This window comes from Rhinatrema bivittatum, chromosome 4, assembly GCF_901001135.1.
Source record: "Rhinatrema bivittatum chromosome 4, aRhiBiv1.1, whole genome shotgun sequence".
Lineage (NCBI taxonomy): Eukaryota > Metazoa > Chordata > Amphibia > Gymnophiona > Rhinatrematidae > Rhinatrema > Rhinatrema bivittatum.
Window position 1 is genome coordinate 207,219,830 of NC_042618.1, and position 16,478 is coordinate 207,236,307.

General features: G+C 46.0%; 2 protein-coding genes across 9 annotated transcripts in view; both read left to right on the top strand.

Annotated features, from left to right (window-relative positions):
- NICN1 (nicolin 1) overlaps positions 1 to 14,027 on the top strand; it is a 58,319-nt gene extending 44,292 nt beyond the window's left edge. For 5 of the 6 annotated variants that reach the window (XM_029599617.1, XM_029599623.1, XM_029599619.1 and 2 more), the window contains 2 exons: positions 5,895 to 5,999; positions 13,447 to 14,027. In XM_029599617.1, the coding sequence (XP_029455477.1) occupies positions 5,895 to 5,999; positions 13,447 to 13,488 (147 nt within the window). In that variant the 3' untranslated portion in view covers positions 13,489 to 14,027. Of the gene's footprint in view, positions 1 to 5,894; positions 6,000 to 8,620; positions 9,696 to 13,446 lie in introns of those variants that run through there. The other variant, XM_029599618.1, reaches the window with a different exon arrangement.
- A 1,915-nt stretch (positions 14,028 to 15,942) lies between these two features.
- The window catches only part of AMT (aminomethyltransferase), a 52,724-nt gene continuing 52,188 nt past the window's right edge, over positions 15,943 to 16,478 (top strand). For all 3 annotated transcript variants that reach the window (XR_003856403.1, XR_003856404.1, XM_029599624.1), the window contains exon 1: positions 15,943 to 16,208. Coding sequence is in view for 1 of the 3 variants with exons in the window: in XM_029599624.1 (XP_029455484.1) it covers positions 16,074 to 16,208 (135 nt within the window). In the remaining 2 variants the exon portion in view is untranslated. The remainder of the gene's footprint in view (positions 16,209 to 16,478) is intronic.

Genomic DNA, 16,478 nt, shown 5'->3' on the forward strand with positions numbered 1-16,478 from the left:
CCAGTAAGAAGAGTTTTCCACTGTGCTCTCATTTTTGAGAAACAAGGAGCTTTCATTCCAACAGAGGCTCTACATCTACATTGTAAAAGCAAGGCTTGAGAAGACAGGCCTTTCAAGAGGTGCATAGACCTGCCCGTGATGGCTCCAGCCAGGAGGCTGGAGGAGGTAAGGTCAGTCAGCGAAGGCAGTATGGTCCACTCCTCTATGGAGGCAGTCGGGGAAACATTAACCCTATTTTACGAGGAGTGAACCAGGATCACGACAGATCAGTGAGTCCTAGATGTGATAAAAGACGGCTACGCCTTAGAATTTTCTCTCCCAATTACAGAGGCTTATGTGGTCTCCCGTTGTGGTTCCCATGTCAAGAGAGGCAGTGCAGGACACATTGCAGAGATTGCAGTGCCTGCACACCATTGTTCCGGTTCCACCTCAGAAGCAGGGGTTAGGAAGGTCAATGTGACTCTGCGGATACCGCGATTCTGTATGGAGACACTGCAGATGGTGACTGCAGCGGTTTGCAAGGGAGAGCTTTTGGCATCCTTGGATTTGACAGAGGCCTATCTCCATATTCCCATATGGCATGACCATCAGAAGTTCCTAAAGTTCATGGTTGTAGGGGAGCATTTTCAGTTTCGGGCACTTTCCTTCGGGTTAGCAACGGTGCCACAAGCGTTCACAAAAGTGATTGTAGTAGTGGTAGTAGCTGTCAGGAAAGAAGGGATCCTGGTTCACTCTTACCTGGATGACTGGCTCATCCATGCGAAGTCAGAGTTGGAGTGTCGTCACTCAGTACAGCACGTCATGGAGTTTCTGCAGTTGTTGAACTGGATGGTGAATCTAGCTAAAAGTCACCTAGAGCCCTTCATGTCATTGGCATATTTGGGGAATCTGTTCGATACCCGCATAGGCAAAGTTTTCCTTACACCAGAGAGAGTTGCTGAAATGCTTTGGCTTCTGCATCTTCCGGTTCTGGGTTCCTTGGGTGTTTGCTCACTTGCATCCCCTCCAAAGGCACTTTGGTCTCATTGGAGTCTGCTCTTGGAGGAATTTCAGCTTCCTTTGCCACTTCAGGGGGTCTCCATATCCAGTCTCTCGTGGTGGCTGTCACAGCCCAATTTGGAGAAAGGAGTGGACCTGGAGGTACCGGACTGGATGGTGGTGACCACGGATGCCAGCCTCGAAGGTTGGGGGGCAGTCTATCAAGGAAAGTGACTCAAGGTCTATGGTTACCAGTGGATGTGTCCTGGTCGATCAACCGATTGGAAACAAGAGAGATTCGCAAGGCGTTTCTTGCTTTTCTTCTACAGATTTAGGGGCGGACTGTTTGTGTGTTCTTGGACAATTTGATGACCATGGCTTATATCAATCAGCAGGATAGGATGAAGAGTCTTCTGGTGGCTCAGGAGACCCAGGAATTATTCATCTGGGCGGAGAAACATCTGGTGGGACTAGCGGCGTCTAATGACACTGGAGTGGAAAATGTGCAGGCGGACTGTCTCAGCAGACAGCAGCTGGATCCAGGGAAGTGGGAGTTGTCGATGGAAACCTTTGCCCTTATCCAGGCCAGGTGGGGCAGACTGCACCTGGACCTCATGGCAGTTCAAGGAAATGCCAAGGCAGATCGTTTTTTCAGCCATCGGAGGGAAGTCAGCTCTGAAGGAATTGACGCTGTGGATCAGCCGTGACTGATGAAGCTTCTGCTCTGTTTTCCCCATGGCAGCTCACAGGCCGAGTGTTGCATTGCATCAAACAACATCCAGGAAGGGTGATTTTGGTGGCACCAGAGTGCCACATCAGCCGTGGTTTGCCAATCTGGTTCAGCTTGTTATAGATGGTCCTATTTGCTTAGCTCAGGGGTCGGGAACCCATGGCTCGCGAGCCAGATATGGCTCTTTTGAGGGCTGCATCTGGCTCGCAGACAAGTGTCGCCATACTTCGCGGTTCCCCGCTGACCCAGCTGCTCCCCGGTCCTCCGCCACCCGGGCTTAAAATGCTGTCAGCCCGGGCGGAACGCGGCAGGACAGCTGGAGTCAGCGGCACCGGCGTGCTCTCTTCTCCTCCCCCCCGCGGCCCGGAAGAGGAAGTGGAGAGCATCGGGTGCCTGCGCGGGAAGAAGAGACCACACTAGCGTGGTCTCTTCTTCCGCGCAGGCACCCGATGCTCACCACTTCCTCTTCCGGGCCGCGGGGGGGAGGAGAAGAGAGCACGCCGACTGGAGTCATCCGGGTGCCTGCGCGGGAGTCATCGGGTGTCAGCCGGGTGCCAGCGCTGGAGTCATCGGGTGCCTGCGCGGGTCTTCCCGCGCAGGCACCCGATGCTCTCCACTTCCTCTTCCGGGCCGCGGGAAGAAGAGAGCACCGGCGTGCTCTCTTCTTCCCGCGGCCCGGAAGAGGAAGTGGAGAGCATCGGGTGCCTGCGCGGGTCTTCTCGCGCAGGCACCCGATGCAGGCACCGCGCTGCAGTCTTCTTCCGACGGGAAGAAGACTGCAGCGCGGCTCGGAGGAAAATGAAAATCTTCAACCGCGGCCGATGGGACTCCGCCTTCGCCTCCGCGAGGGCTGAAAATGAAGGAGGTTAGCGTTGGGAGGTGGCTGCTGCTGCCGCGAGTTCCCGGGGGGGGGGGGGGGAAGGGGGAGAGAGAGAGTGAATGAATGAGCGAGCAAGCATGTGTGTTTGAGATCCTGTGTGTGTGAGTGAGAGATTGCATGTATGTGAATGATTGAGAGCCTGTATATGTGAAAGAGAGTATGTCTGTGATTGAGATCCTGCCTGTGAGAGAGAGAGCATGAATGTAAGTTTACCATTGGGAACCTGTATGTGTAAGTTTGTAATTGAAAACCTGTTTGTTTGAAAGAGTATGTGTGTATGATTGAGATCCTTTGTGTGTGAGAGAGATCATGTGTATGTATGATTAAGAGCCTGTGTGTATAAGTAAGAGAGAGATCATGTGTGTCTGTGTCTGACAGCTGGTTTAGGTGATGGAGCATGTGAGTATGTGATTGAGAGCCTGTGTTTAAATGAGAGAGAGAGACCATGTGTGTCTGTGTGATTGAGAGCTGATTTAGGTGAGGGAGCATGTGAGTATGTGATTGAGAGCCTGTGTTTAAATGAGAGAGAGAGACCATGTGTGTATGTGTGATTGAGAGCTGATTTAGGTGAGGGAGCATGTGAGTATGTGATTGAGAGCCTGTGTTTAAATGAGAGAGAGAGACCATGTGTGTATGTGTGTGATTGAGAGCTGATTTAGGTGAGGGAGCATGTGAGTATGTGATTGAGAGCCTGTGTGTAAATGAGAGAAAGAGAGGACATGTTTGTAAGCATGTGAATGAGAGTCTGTGTGTGAGAGAAAAAGACAGCATGTATTTATGTGATTGAAAGCCTGTGTGTGTGTAAGCGTGAAAAGATAGACAGCATGTGTGTAAATGTGTAATTAAGAGCCTATATAAGTGAGAGAGAAAAAACATTTGTATATGTGAGTGACTGAGAGCATGTGTGTATAGGTGTGTCATTGAGAGCCAGTGTGAGAGAGAGCGCTGGTATGTGACTGAGAGAGGAGAAAGTTCCAAGCAAACCACCCCACCTCCTGCTAATTCAGAACAATCTCAGGACACCTGGATATCAAACGTTCCCAGGTATGCAGAGCAAAAAAATTTTTGTATCCTTATTATTTTTCATTACTGGATCTTTGTGTCTGCTATTTTGAAATATTTTGTTGGTATCTGGAAATGTTTTATATGAGTTTTTAATTATTGGATATTCCACTCATCAGCTGTTTCGAAATATGTTCTTTTGTTAGTACAGTTTTACTGCTGATGATTTTATATTTCTTGATTTGTTTTATAAGGATGTGTGATGTTTCTTTTTTCCTTTGTTACACTGCATACAGAGACTCTGGCTTGTTGCAGTTTCCAATTCAGTTTTTGTCTGCATGCTTCTTGTTATGCGTTTTGGTCTCTTTATTCTATGTTAGGTGAGGGACAGCACGTGATTCAGGTGAGGTTTTCTGCTGGCGTGTAGTTTCTGTGTAGGACTCTATAGCAGCCTGACTTGGTCCGTTTTCCTAATAGGAGATGTATTGGTGTCTTAAGGCCTGGTGTAATATTTTCAGAGACTTATTGTACTTTAAAAGTGTGATCTTACATAAAATGCACACATTTACTTGTATTTAGTTTTAAACATATTGTATGGCTCTCATGGAATTACATTTTAAAATATGTGGCGTTTATGGCTCTCTCAGCCAAAAAGGTTCCTGACCCCTGGGCTAGGTGGATTTCAGGGTTTCAAGCCTTGTCATTTAGAGACCCTTTTCTATGTATTTCTGATGACATGGTATTGCGTATGGTTCCTTCCTTTTTACCAAAGGTCATTTCCTCCTTTCATCTCAACCAAATGGAGCTTCCGGCCTCTGAACTTAATGTCTGATATGCCACGTACGAATGAACTTTACTTTTTGGATGTTTGGCGGGTTCTGTTGAAATATCTTAAGGTGACTAATGCTTTTCGGAGATCAGATCGTCTTTGTCCTATTTAGTGGAGCGAAGAAGGGATATAAGGTTTCCAAGGGCATGATTGCACAATAGTTGAAGGAAGCGATAGATTAACTTTGTAAGGGTCGACCAATTCCAGAGTGGTTACGTGTGCATTCTACTAGGGTACAGGCAGCCTCCTGGGCGTAATGTCAGCTGTTATTGTTGCAGGAGATTTGTCGCGCAGCGACGTGGTCTTCACTACACACTTTTACCAAACATTACTGTGTGGACGTTCATGCACCAGAAGAGGCATTTTTTGGGGAGAGTGTGTTGCGCGTGGGTCTTTCGGGTTTCCGCCCAATGTAGAGGGGCTTAGTACATCCCATTTGTCTGGTCTACTCCAGGGTATGAACAGGAAAGGAAAATTGGTTCATACCTGCTAATTTTTTTTCCTGAAATACCACAGATCAGTCCAGAAGCCTGTCCCTGTAGATGTATCAAAATACCTTCCTAGCTTCTGGATGTTGCTTATGCAATCTTTCTATAAATGCAGACGTTTGAAGATTGTGCATATGTTAAACAGTTTGGGATTAGAGATGGTAATGGCCCTTATTATAAGAAAGGGGGCTCCAACTTTGAGCCTCTATTCACCCTAGTTGGGTAATTGTTTTTTTCCAATTGGACATCTTGGCTTGGGTACAGGTCAATACAGAGGGACTCCAGATGGCACTCTGTTAAGTAGCAGTGTCTGAAAAGCTTTTATTCTCGGCCTTCATCTGCTGATAGGGATGCAAAACCCACTTGTTTGGACTGATCTGTGGTATTTCAGGAACGAAAATTACCAGGTAAGAACCAATGTTCCTTTATGTGGAAGAGTCAATATAGATTTAGCAAAGGGACATATTGCCATACTAATCTATTAGAATTTTTTGAAGGTGTAAATAAACACGTAGATAAGGGCAAGCTGATTGATTTATAGTATCTGGATTTTTAGAACGTATTTGACAAAGTTTTTTCCTGAGAGAACTCCCACAATGCACTGCCTCCCGCCCAGGGTTTAACTAATCCAAGCAAAGACCACAAATCTGTTTTGAGAGATGTTTAAAGTGTTTATTATAACCACTAAGTGGTAACACAGATTCAGCCATGATTTGTGCATAGAGAACAGCAAGTATAAATGGAGTAAGATAAAAATATAAAGAATGAGAGAAGGTGGCATGGAAGTAAGATAAGCAAAATTAGAGACAAGTGAGAGGGAAGGAAATGAAAACAGAATAAAAAGGTTAGGGTGGCAAAGCAGGGGGGAAGGAGGAGCTAACTGGGGTGAGATGGCGGGAAGAGAAGCGCAAGAACTAAGAAGGTTGTTGGGATGTGAGGTTGAAATGATTTCTCCATTCATTCTGAGTGACTGTTGCTGGTTTCCAGGGGCTTCCTGATGCAGATAAAGTGTCTTCAGAAGTGCAGCAGATGTGGGTGTTAACAGAGATCATTCAAGCCAATGAGACAGCAGCGCGAATCGGCCGCTTCGATGTAAGTGTTTGTTTGCTGCTGTCTTCTGTCTGTGTAAAGGGACCATAGTAGCAAATACACATTTAGGAGAGAGAACAGCATCAGCCCCTTCTCTGCACCTCGCTGCATGGTATTGTACAGTTACCTGCTGTCCTAAATGTCCCATCAGGCCCCATTATAACATGGAATGAGACTGGCTACAGTCATAGGTTAAACCAAGGCTTCCCAAACCTGTAGCCAATGTGACCCCATTTTAGCACTTTAAAATTCACATGACCCCAGAGGGCAACCAAAACAATGAGCAGGAGTGCGATCCCTCTCCAATAATCGCGCCACTCTCACCCTCACTGTAATCAGGCTGATTTCACCCCCCCCCCCCCCCCCCATCCTCAATCCTCTCTAGTCGATCTTTTCTCTCAAGCTCCACTCTCTCCAGAGGATCTTCTCTCATAACTTCCTTCTCTCCAGCAAACTTGCTCTCAACCTCTGCCCTCTTGCATCCCCCATCTCACCTCCATAAACTCACCCCTTCAGCCCTTTTTCCATCCCCAAACTGATCCTCTTTCACCCCCAAGCCCTTCATATAGTTCCCAACTGATCCTCTGTCAGCCCCTCCACCTTTCAATCCCTCCATTCCCTCCTCACCCTCCATCCCCTACCTTCCCCTCAAACCTTTCTCTCACATCCTCTCCCCCCCCCCCCTGTTGATTTTCTCTCAGCTCCTTAGACTGACTGAAGATGTGAGAGGAGCTTTCATTCCCTTCTCTCACCCCACTCCACAGCCAATCCCTTTCCAGCTGTTCCAACCTATAATCCCATTCTGCATCTGATCTCTCCATTCAAACGTTCCCTTCTCCAGGATCAGCAGTAACATGTTCCTTTTGGGCCCCGGGCCAAAGGTGGATGATAGTTGGTGAGAAGAGAAAGCAGGAACAACTTATTTCTCTTGAGGAGGTTCAGTGGTGGGTGACAAATGAAGAGCAATGGCCCATGCACACTCAGCCCTCTTCTCCCTGACTGGTCCTAAACCAATGGTGATCTGCAAGCAGCAGCAGCATTAGTAATGAAAACCAGGGTGGGTCCTATGATCCAGTGCAAGTTCACAGGCTCTACAGTGGCTCCAATCCCTCCTCATGCAGGGCTTCCTGTTACCACAGAAACCCAATCAAGAGCAGTGTCATGTAAGAGTGTGTGCTGGCTCTCAGGCAACTATGCTGACTTCCACTACCAATGCCGCTGGTGCCTAAAGAGTGCTGCCATTTGAGCTGAAGGCTTTGTGACCCCATTTCGGGTCCTGACCCACAGTTTGGGAAGCCCTGGGTTAAACTGCCCTTACCATGATCTTGCTAAAATGAGACCTGAGCAATTTCCTTGTATGACTGCCCAGTGAGTTCAGATCAGATCTGCTCAGTTTATTGGTTGAAATCTTTTTCTAACGTACAATGAAAACAGGATACATAGCTCAGCTGGTGTGTTTGTCATCTGGTTACGGGATTGACTTTAGAGAATCAGAGTGTCTGATGAAATCCGCACCAGTAACAACATTCAGAAGTTAGCAACAGGGAATGTAAGTCTGAGCACTTTCATTCCTGGTGCGTTGATCTCTGGCATTCCCCTCACTTCTAGGGATCCTCTGTGAGTGTATCTGTCTCCAACACCTCTCCTTTGGGAGGCTGTTCCATGTATTCATCACCCTTTCTGTAAAGAAGTACTTTCTGAGGTTGCTCCTGAGTCTATCCTCTAGGAAACTCTTATGACCTCTTATTCTAGCGTATTATTATTTTCTCTGAAGAAATGTGCTTATTGTGCCTTATTTTTATCTTTGATATATTTGAATGTCTCTAATTGCAAGACCCATCCAATCTGACAACTACGCTTCTCTTCAGAAAACCAGCAGCAGAGGAAATGGAGGCCTGATGGTCATGTGGGCACCAGTTGATAGCTGATGAAAACTGGTAGCCATGACTAGTTCTTAGTCTTTAGAGTTCTCTACTTAAACCAGAAATATTATTACTACAGGCTAGGGTGAATGTTTCCATCTCTGAATTTTTAATGTTAGTCCCTTTAAATATGCAAAAATGTACAAAGATCTTAACCACTCTTCTTGCAATACAATATATGTTAAAGCAAATAAAGCATCCAGCTCAGGTCCCTTTTCCCCACTCTTTTCCTTTTAATAAATCTCTTACGGCTTTTCCTAACGTGCAGCCAGATGGACTCAGGGCAGTGGTATAGTGTATTCCTGATAACAGATGGGTGGTCCTGAGTCCATCTGTCTACACTAAGGAAAATGAAATTATCAGGTAAGTAATTTCTCCATTTCAAAGAAACGCCAGTAGTGTAATTCATCCAACCCTTTATTTTTATATTTGAGTCAATCTCATCCTTAGCTCATTCTGTACGGACTTGATGACTGAAGTATAATTCTTCAAAACTAGTCAGCGATGTAATGGTTAAAACAAAAAACAGGCATCAGCAGTTTGTTTGTGGACCTGTATTTCCATAATAAGGTCAAGAATGTTACAAAGCTCTGAAATTATCTAAGTGCATTCTAAAATCACAACAAATTGATAATAGTTAAGGTTACCTTTAAGATAATTGCCCTCCTTTGCCTCATATTTCTCCCACATTTCCACAAGCAGCACTTCTAAATGAAGACCATCCAGAAATGACCAGGGCTTTACAGTAAGATTCCTGACGTGTCATAGAACCATCACATCAATGGGATTATCACATCACTGGCATTATGACCTTATCACAGCCCCACCTTTGATATGCTGATAGTCCCTTGAGAAAGCTCTGAATCCTTACCTCTCAGTACAGTAACCAAAATGCTGCCACCTGACTTTCACTGATCAGCACTGGGACAAAAACATTGCTCTGCTAACACCACCAGAGAAAACATCAAGTTCTTGTCTTCTCCAAGGCCCATGAAGACTTCATGCTTGCTGTGCAGATTTCCAACAGAGAGCCAGGGGACAGATGCTGTCCATGAAGAAAGATGGAATTTATATCGTCTGACACTCACAGCGATTGTTTGCATATAGCCCAAATTGGCTACCAAAATAATTATTTTATTATAAGCAAAAAATGTTAAAATGCACGTTAAAAATAGTCCTGTCAGACAGAAGAAGGTTAGCTCAGGGCTTACCCTATTTCTGTCTAGGATGCATCAATGGGAGGTAACAGCAAAGCACATACATATGTCTTTTAGGGTGATTTTATAACAGCTCTTGTAAATCGGGTAGAAAATACACACACAAGTCCATTTTGAAAATCGGTGTGAGTCTACTTTGAAAATTATTCCACCAAATTTACCTGCACACAATTATACCTGCAATTATGTGCATGGAAAATTTTGGGGGAAATGTCCATGCATACTTTTGAAAATACAAAGGTATGCACATATGTTCAAACCCCTCCCTAACTCTTCCCTCTGAAATATCTCTGCTCAGTCTGGGGGAAATTTTACGCATGAACAGGCAGTATGCACATAGGTTTACCCACATATTGGACGGGAAGTTTTGTAAAAGGCCATTACTTATATCCAGTCAGACCAGCCCAGATTTCTGTTTATTGCCCCTTCCCACCCTCAGCCAGCAGGTGGAGGCAGAGAACCAGTGTTGCCAGGTATCAACTAAATGTACAGCCCAACATCACATCAAAAGTAACCCAAAATAAACTGAAAGTCATTACATTCAAAACCAGCCCAAAAGTAGCCACATTGATAAAAATTAGAATTTTTCAATTTAAAAACAGTCTGTTGAACATTAACACTTGCCAATGTCTGCAGTGGACAGTATCCCCTGCAGTAACAAACAGAACAATAGCTGCTCAAAGAAAAGCTCCTTTTTAGCACAAAGGTGCGAGCTCTGTGAGTATTTGACATTGCTCAGAAAAGGAGGCCAAAAGGAGCTTCCTTAAGACATTTAAATAGCATGAAGCAGAGAGCTAATGCTGGACTTACAGCAGATTGAAATATTTAGGACGAGAGGTAGTATAGCATCTTATTCTCTGGAGAACATGTGGATAGCCCTATGTCCTTGGATTTTAGCCCTTTGGGGCTGGCATCTTAGTCACTGATAGCAATTTTGTTTGGATTTTTTTATGTTTTTAACCCAGGGGTTTCATTAGCTATGGGCACATGGAGCCCATGCCCTCAGTCTCTTTTTCAGTGCTCTGAGTCTTTTTCTTCAGTTGCTAGCGGGAAGAGCTCTGCCAGCAACCAAAGAAGGGAAGGAGAGGCCCAGTACAGCTGCTGGCAAAGCCCATCTCACCAACAACTGAAGAAGAGATCTGCTCTGTGTGTGTGTGTGTGTGTGTGTACGTACTTATATGTGGGTGATGAGAGGGAGTGTGTGTGTGTGTGTGTGTGTGTGTGTGTGTACGTACTTATATGTGGGTGATGAGAGGGAGTGTGTGTGTGTGTGTGTGTGTGTGTACGTACTTATATGTGGGTGATGAGAGGGAGTGTGTGTGTGAGAGAATAAACGTGTGTGTATAGAAAAATGAGAAGAGAGTTTGTGCGCACCCTCCTAACAAATCCAGTGCAATTAAAAGGTCCTAGGAATGGAGAGCAGGAAATTTTACCCATATTAATTTTAATTATTGGATGTTTGCTGTTTTGAAATATTTTATTTGTTTGGAAAAATTTATTTTTTTTTTTTAATTTTATGAGTTTGTAAGTAGTGGATGTTATTCTTGTCAGCTGTTTTGAAATATTTATTTAGTCATTTTATTAATGTGGTATTATTATTATGATTTATATTTCATGATTTTATTTTATGTTTTATAAGGAATAGTGATATTTGTTTTTCCATTGTTGCACTGCACACAGAGTCTGGCTTGTTGCAGTTTCCAGTTCAGTTTTTGTGTTCATGTTTCTGATCATGGTCTCTTTATTCTATATTTGGTGATGGTCTGACTGTGTTCTACATATGTGACCATAGTGAGTTATTCTTTTAGCTTGTAGTTTCTGCTTAGAGATCTGTAACTGTTTGGCTTGTTCTGTTTTCCTACTAGGAAGTGCATTGCTGTTTTAGGGGCTGGTATAATATTTGCAGAGCTACCGTTGCATGGGTAGGTCATTACTGTTTGAGTCTGGCAATTAGTGTATTATGATAAGGCAGATTAGCTATAGGTTCTGAGTTCATATTTTGTATGGTTTTGAATAATTACACAGTGTTCCTGATAGTGGAAGAAGCTTGTGTTGAGTTTGAATGTTATTTTTCTAGGGTAAGGGTTCTGCTCTACATTCTTTGCTGGGGGAGTTTCTGTGCATGCAGGGTATTTGTAGAGGTGCAGGATTTATATTGGGCTTCTGTTCCATCCTGTATAGCCCTCTCCCTTGCATAGCTAATAGAGCGAATTACCCTGTAGTTAGCTTGAGATGCGCTAGCCTTGCCACAGGTTTTATAGCATGGGTTTTTCCCTGCACTGAAACCCCTATTACATAACGGGTTAGATTGGCACCAAAAAGCTATGCTAAAATGTGAGTTAAAACCCATGGTAAGGTCAGCATGACAGATTACATCAACCCCCCAAGAGACTGAATGTTCTGACGTTTGGTGTTATCTGTCGCTTCCTGATGTTCGAAGAGTACTTCCACTCTTGGGGGGGGGTTAATTTTTAGCTTTCAAAACAAAAAGCAATGAATAAGTTCCCAAGAAAAAGAGAGGCTGAAAGGGATGGGACGTGCCCCCATCAGATGTAAAACTATCCTGATACAAGAATGTTTTGTGTCTACCCATTAACAAGATATTAATTTACTTTTTAGGTGAAAAAAAAATGCTGCTAGGAACCTAAACTATGAGATATGAGCCAATAAGCCCTCCTCTTCCCTTCCCCTGCGTTTTTGATAATTAAATAACTCAATCGTGATCAGTAGCTTCTCCTCGCCCTCCCCAGAACAATCCTGTAAATACACATAATTGGATATATCACTTTAAAATATTACATTTTAATTGATATTTTGTCTCTGTTCCCATGCAGCTGTCAGTAGGGAGTCATCCTGCTTGACCTGTGACAGGGAAACCACCCTGTTGGTTCGATCCGGGGGTTCACAGGCTCTCATTACACCCACCTCTTGGCAAACTCCATCCATGTGAAAATAGATCACCCCTGCCCATAAAGCAGGAGGTCCCACTACAAACATTTTCCACCACTGTTGCAAGGTACTGAGTATGTATAGCAATGGTGTTTTTAAACAGAAGGACCTTCTATGTAACAAAGAAACATCTGGTCAGTTTCAATCATCTAGTAAAACTACCACTAAAATGATTTGATGGTTACAAGCAGATAAAACTACATGCCCAAGATCACACAAACAGGAAGTAGTAAAGAGGATCTCAACTTGCAGCTCAGGATTCCTCCTAACTCTCAGTTCCATGCACTTAGTTCTAGACCAGGCCTCCTTTCTCAGACTTCCAGTGTCCAGCATAAGAGAAATGCTTTATTGGTGTTTAGCACTCTGCTGAATAAGAGATGAAGGAAAGGGGCTGAAGACCATTCAGGACTATAGCAAAGACAGGCCAAGAGCAGCACCTACCCTGGATGCTTACCTGAGGAGGGTGCCAGATGAAGGCAAATGTTGTTATAATTTTTTTGTTTAATTATCTTTTAACTTTACATTGTAATAAATAATATCCATATTAAAATTTGTGCTTTTTAAAAGGGGCACCAATAGGTCGTACACTGGCCAGTGCCGTACCTAAAGTATTTGGCACCCGGGGTGGATACTTCCTTTGGCACCTGCCCCTCCCCCACTCAGGGGATATCTGGTTCCCCTCTCCCTCACACAGGCTCTTTCTCTTGCACACACTTTCACACACCCCTGCACACAGCTCGCTCTCTCTCTCACACACAAACATACACACATGCAGACTCTAACAAACACACTCTCACTTCTAACCCCGCTCCTCATTCGACGCACAGCAGCAGTTTCCTCCTTCAGCCCCTGCGACAGACGGGGACTCTTCATTTTTCTTGAAGCGGCACAGGGGCTGATGTGGCTCTACTTCCTGCATCTGCAGTGGGGGATGGGGGCAGTGCTGTTGCTCTTCCTCCTGCTTCGGGCCACGACTGCATGACCTTTCCTTCTTCCCACCCATGCGGACCCACCCCTTCCTCTGCTGGGCCATGGGGGTGGGAAGAAGAAAAGGCTATGCAGTGGTCTGCTTCAGACCCATGGAGTTCTAGGCGGCCACTCAGTGCTCCCACTGCTCGCAGCCCGGAGGCCTCCCTCTTCTAGCAGGATGGGCTCCGCTCGCAGCCACCGACCTCCCGGCTGTCAGCCGGGGCGGACCGCAGCCCCCCTCCCCCCTCCCCCCCTTTAGTACACTTCTGGCCCTGGGACCTTTGACTTGGTAATATGGTTTTCTCTAAGAATTATAGTGATGTCACAGGCTTATTTAGGACAACTGTAAACTCTTTGGAAAGATTGACATAGGGCTTTTTAATCCTTTTTCAGGTGGATGGTTGCTACGATATCAACTTGCTGTCATACACCTGATTCCATATTCACAGTGGAACATAAGCACTGCCTGCGAGTTGTTCCCTTCGTCCAGGAGTGTCGACTTCACTTGGAATATTTACAGACAAATCCAGCTGCATGATGAAAAGACAAATTTGGGCTGATTTTTTGCTTTGTGCTTGTCCTGCTATGTGTAGGACCAGTGTTTTTAGAAGCATGAGGCAAAGCCTTTCACTGCTACATGTCACATGAACTGGGTTTAAGCTACAGCGCACTCAGCGATGGGAGGGTGGTGGAACAGCTGCTTTTATGTGATATACTGGAACTCTAACGGTGCATGCATGCATAGAGCAAGTGTTATTCAGGACCACCAAAAGAATGAAGCTAAGGCTTTGATTCACTACAAGAAAAAGGGTGAGGGAGAGCACAGAACATTAGTTACAGGATGAGCGCAGTTATTATATGGTTCAGTGAAGTTGGTTGTTGAGGTAAAGGAGCTAGTAACTTAGCTCAGGGAGAATCTTATTGAAGAGAGCTGTAATGACAGATTTTTTGAATAAAGACCTTTGCATTCGGAAGCCTGGTACAGTCATCTATCGTAGATATCTAAAGAAGACTGACATGAAAAAGAAGGTAAAACAAGCTGCTCTGATTCATATCAAGTGTTTATTCAAAACAGACAGAGACCACACCTCCTCAGATTTCCTTTTGAGGTCAGGTCCACCATAATAAGTGGGATGTGGTTGGAGGTGCCCTCCAGTAGCTTATTATGAAGAGGTAGGATCTTTCAGTAGCACTAAGGACTTCAAGGCAGCTGGGCATGGATCAGTTCTGGCAATAAGCTTCTGGAGGGTGCCTTCAACCACACCCCACTTATGTCAAATGGAAATCTGAGGAGGTGTGGTCTTTGTCTCCTCTGGCAGTGGAAGAGGGCATACCCAAGAGTGTTGACTGGTCTAGCAATAGTCAAGGAAAGAAAATTATCAGAGAGATGCCGACACTGTGACTATGCTTTATGGTAAGCCTAGTAGTAGCGCATTACAGTAGTCTGCTTGCAAAAATCAATGCTTGTAGGACTGAACGAAAGTTCTTTGACGTTAGAAGTGGTTTGCACTCACAACCCCACCTCCCTCCGGAAGCAGAGAGGTGGGGGCCTGTAAGCAAAAACTTAGTCCCTGTGCTTACTTCACTGTGAGGACCAGCACTTGGAGCCAAGGTCCATGGGGCAGTGTTGACGCCATGCAATTCTGAAAGATTTGCTGGGGGGGCACTAAATCAGTGCCTCAGAACACCAGAGAACTGAATTTGTCCCTGTTCCAGATCACTCTCCTCCTCTTGCCCAACCCATCACCCAACAGGTACTACAATCTCCATTACAGAAGCCGGCTCCTGTTGCTACAGAGGACCTGCTACACCAGGCCTCCAGCTTCTCCCTTCTGCTCTGTCTCTTCCCAGTGGCGTACTAAGGGGGGAGGGGTGCGGTCCGCCCCGGCTGAAAGCCAGGAGGTCGGCGACCGCAGCGGATCCCATCCCACTCGTGCTAGAAGAAAAGGGAGGCTTCTGGGCCATGATCGGTGGGAGCACTGGGCGGCTGCCTAGAGCACCACGGGTCTGGGGCCGTCAACTGCATAGCCTTTTCTTCTTCCCACCCTCTGCAGCCCAGAAGAGGAAGTGGTGGGTTCGCATGGGGAGGGAGAAGGAAAGGTAATGCAGTGGTGGCCCAAAGCACAAGGAGGAGCAACAGTGTGCCTCCCACTCTCCCCACCACAAATGCAGGAAGTAGAGCTGCACCAGCCCCCGTGTTGCCTCAAGAAAAATGAAGAGTCCCCGTCTGTCGTGGAGGCTGAAGGAGGAAACTGCTGCTGTGCTTCAGATGGGGAGAGGGGTAGGAAGTGAGAGTGTGTTTGTGTCTATGTGTGTGTGTTAAGAGTGGGCGCATGGGAGAGAGGGTGCATGCTTGTGTGTGAGAGAGGGAGCTGTGTGCTGGGGTGGGTGAAAGTGTGTGCAAGAGAGAGCCTGTGTGAGGGAGTGGGGAACGGGAGATCACTGGGCGGGTGGAGGAGGGACGGAGAACTGAATCTGGCGGGGGGTGCCAAATACTTTAGGCATGCCACTGCCTCTTCCCCCTTTCCAAAATGCCTCTTCTTTGATCTTCCTTCTCTCTTCTTTCTATTTTCTTGCTGTTCTTCTTCCATGCCACTTTTCCTAGTCTTTCCTCATCCCACTTTCCTAAATGTCCCTTCTCTCTTCTGCCATTTCGGTTTTGTGCCTTCCTTATCTTTCTGCTTCAACCTCATTCTCCTCGACTTCACGCTCTTTCCTCCTCTGTCTGCTATTAGCACCAGACTATTATCTCCCGCCTCCCCCTTCTGATTGACTGGCCGGGAGCTCCAATCAGGTGCAGGAAACAAGGATCCGCCCCTCTGCATTTTGCTGCGGATCGGAAAGGAGGCTTGCTGGTTTGAGCAAATGCAGTGATTGTCACTCCGACTCGTGCGGGTAGAGCGACTCAGTCCTAACGCCTATGAGTAAGCGAGGACTACAAGTCCCGGCGGCCTCTGTGCTGCGGCATGCGCAGTGCGGCTGTGAGGGTGCAGGTCCGGAGTTCACTGTAGGAGACGAGTATGCAGCGGGTCCCAGCGGCAGCGCTCAGGTTCGGGTTCGGTCCCGGTTGCCGGGGAGAACTCGGAGGTACCGGAACAGTCCGGGCTCTGGCCTGTAGCTATGGAGAGAAAAACTTTAGCACGGACTCAGGCCAGGTAAGTTTGGGCCAAGAGAAACCAAAAAGTAATGGGAAGGTGGGAACTGAACGGTATCAGGAAAGTGAAAAGTAATAATAGGGAGGGGGGCTAATAAGAAAGTGATCTGCAATAGCGAAGGAAGGAGTATTAGCAGAAGGAGGGGCAGAACTATAGAAACGGAGAACACGATAGCAGCCCATCCAAATCTGATCAGCTTTAGAGTCTCGTTCCTATCCCTCAGAAATCCTCTGTGTTTGTCCCGTGCCCCTTTGAGTTCCAATACTGTCC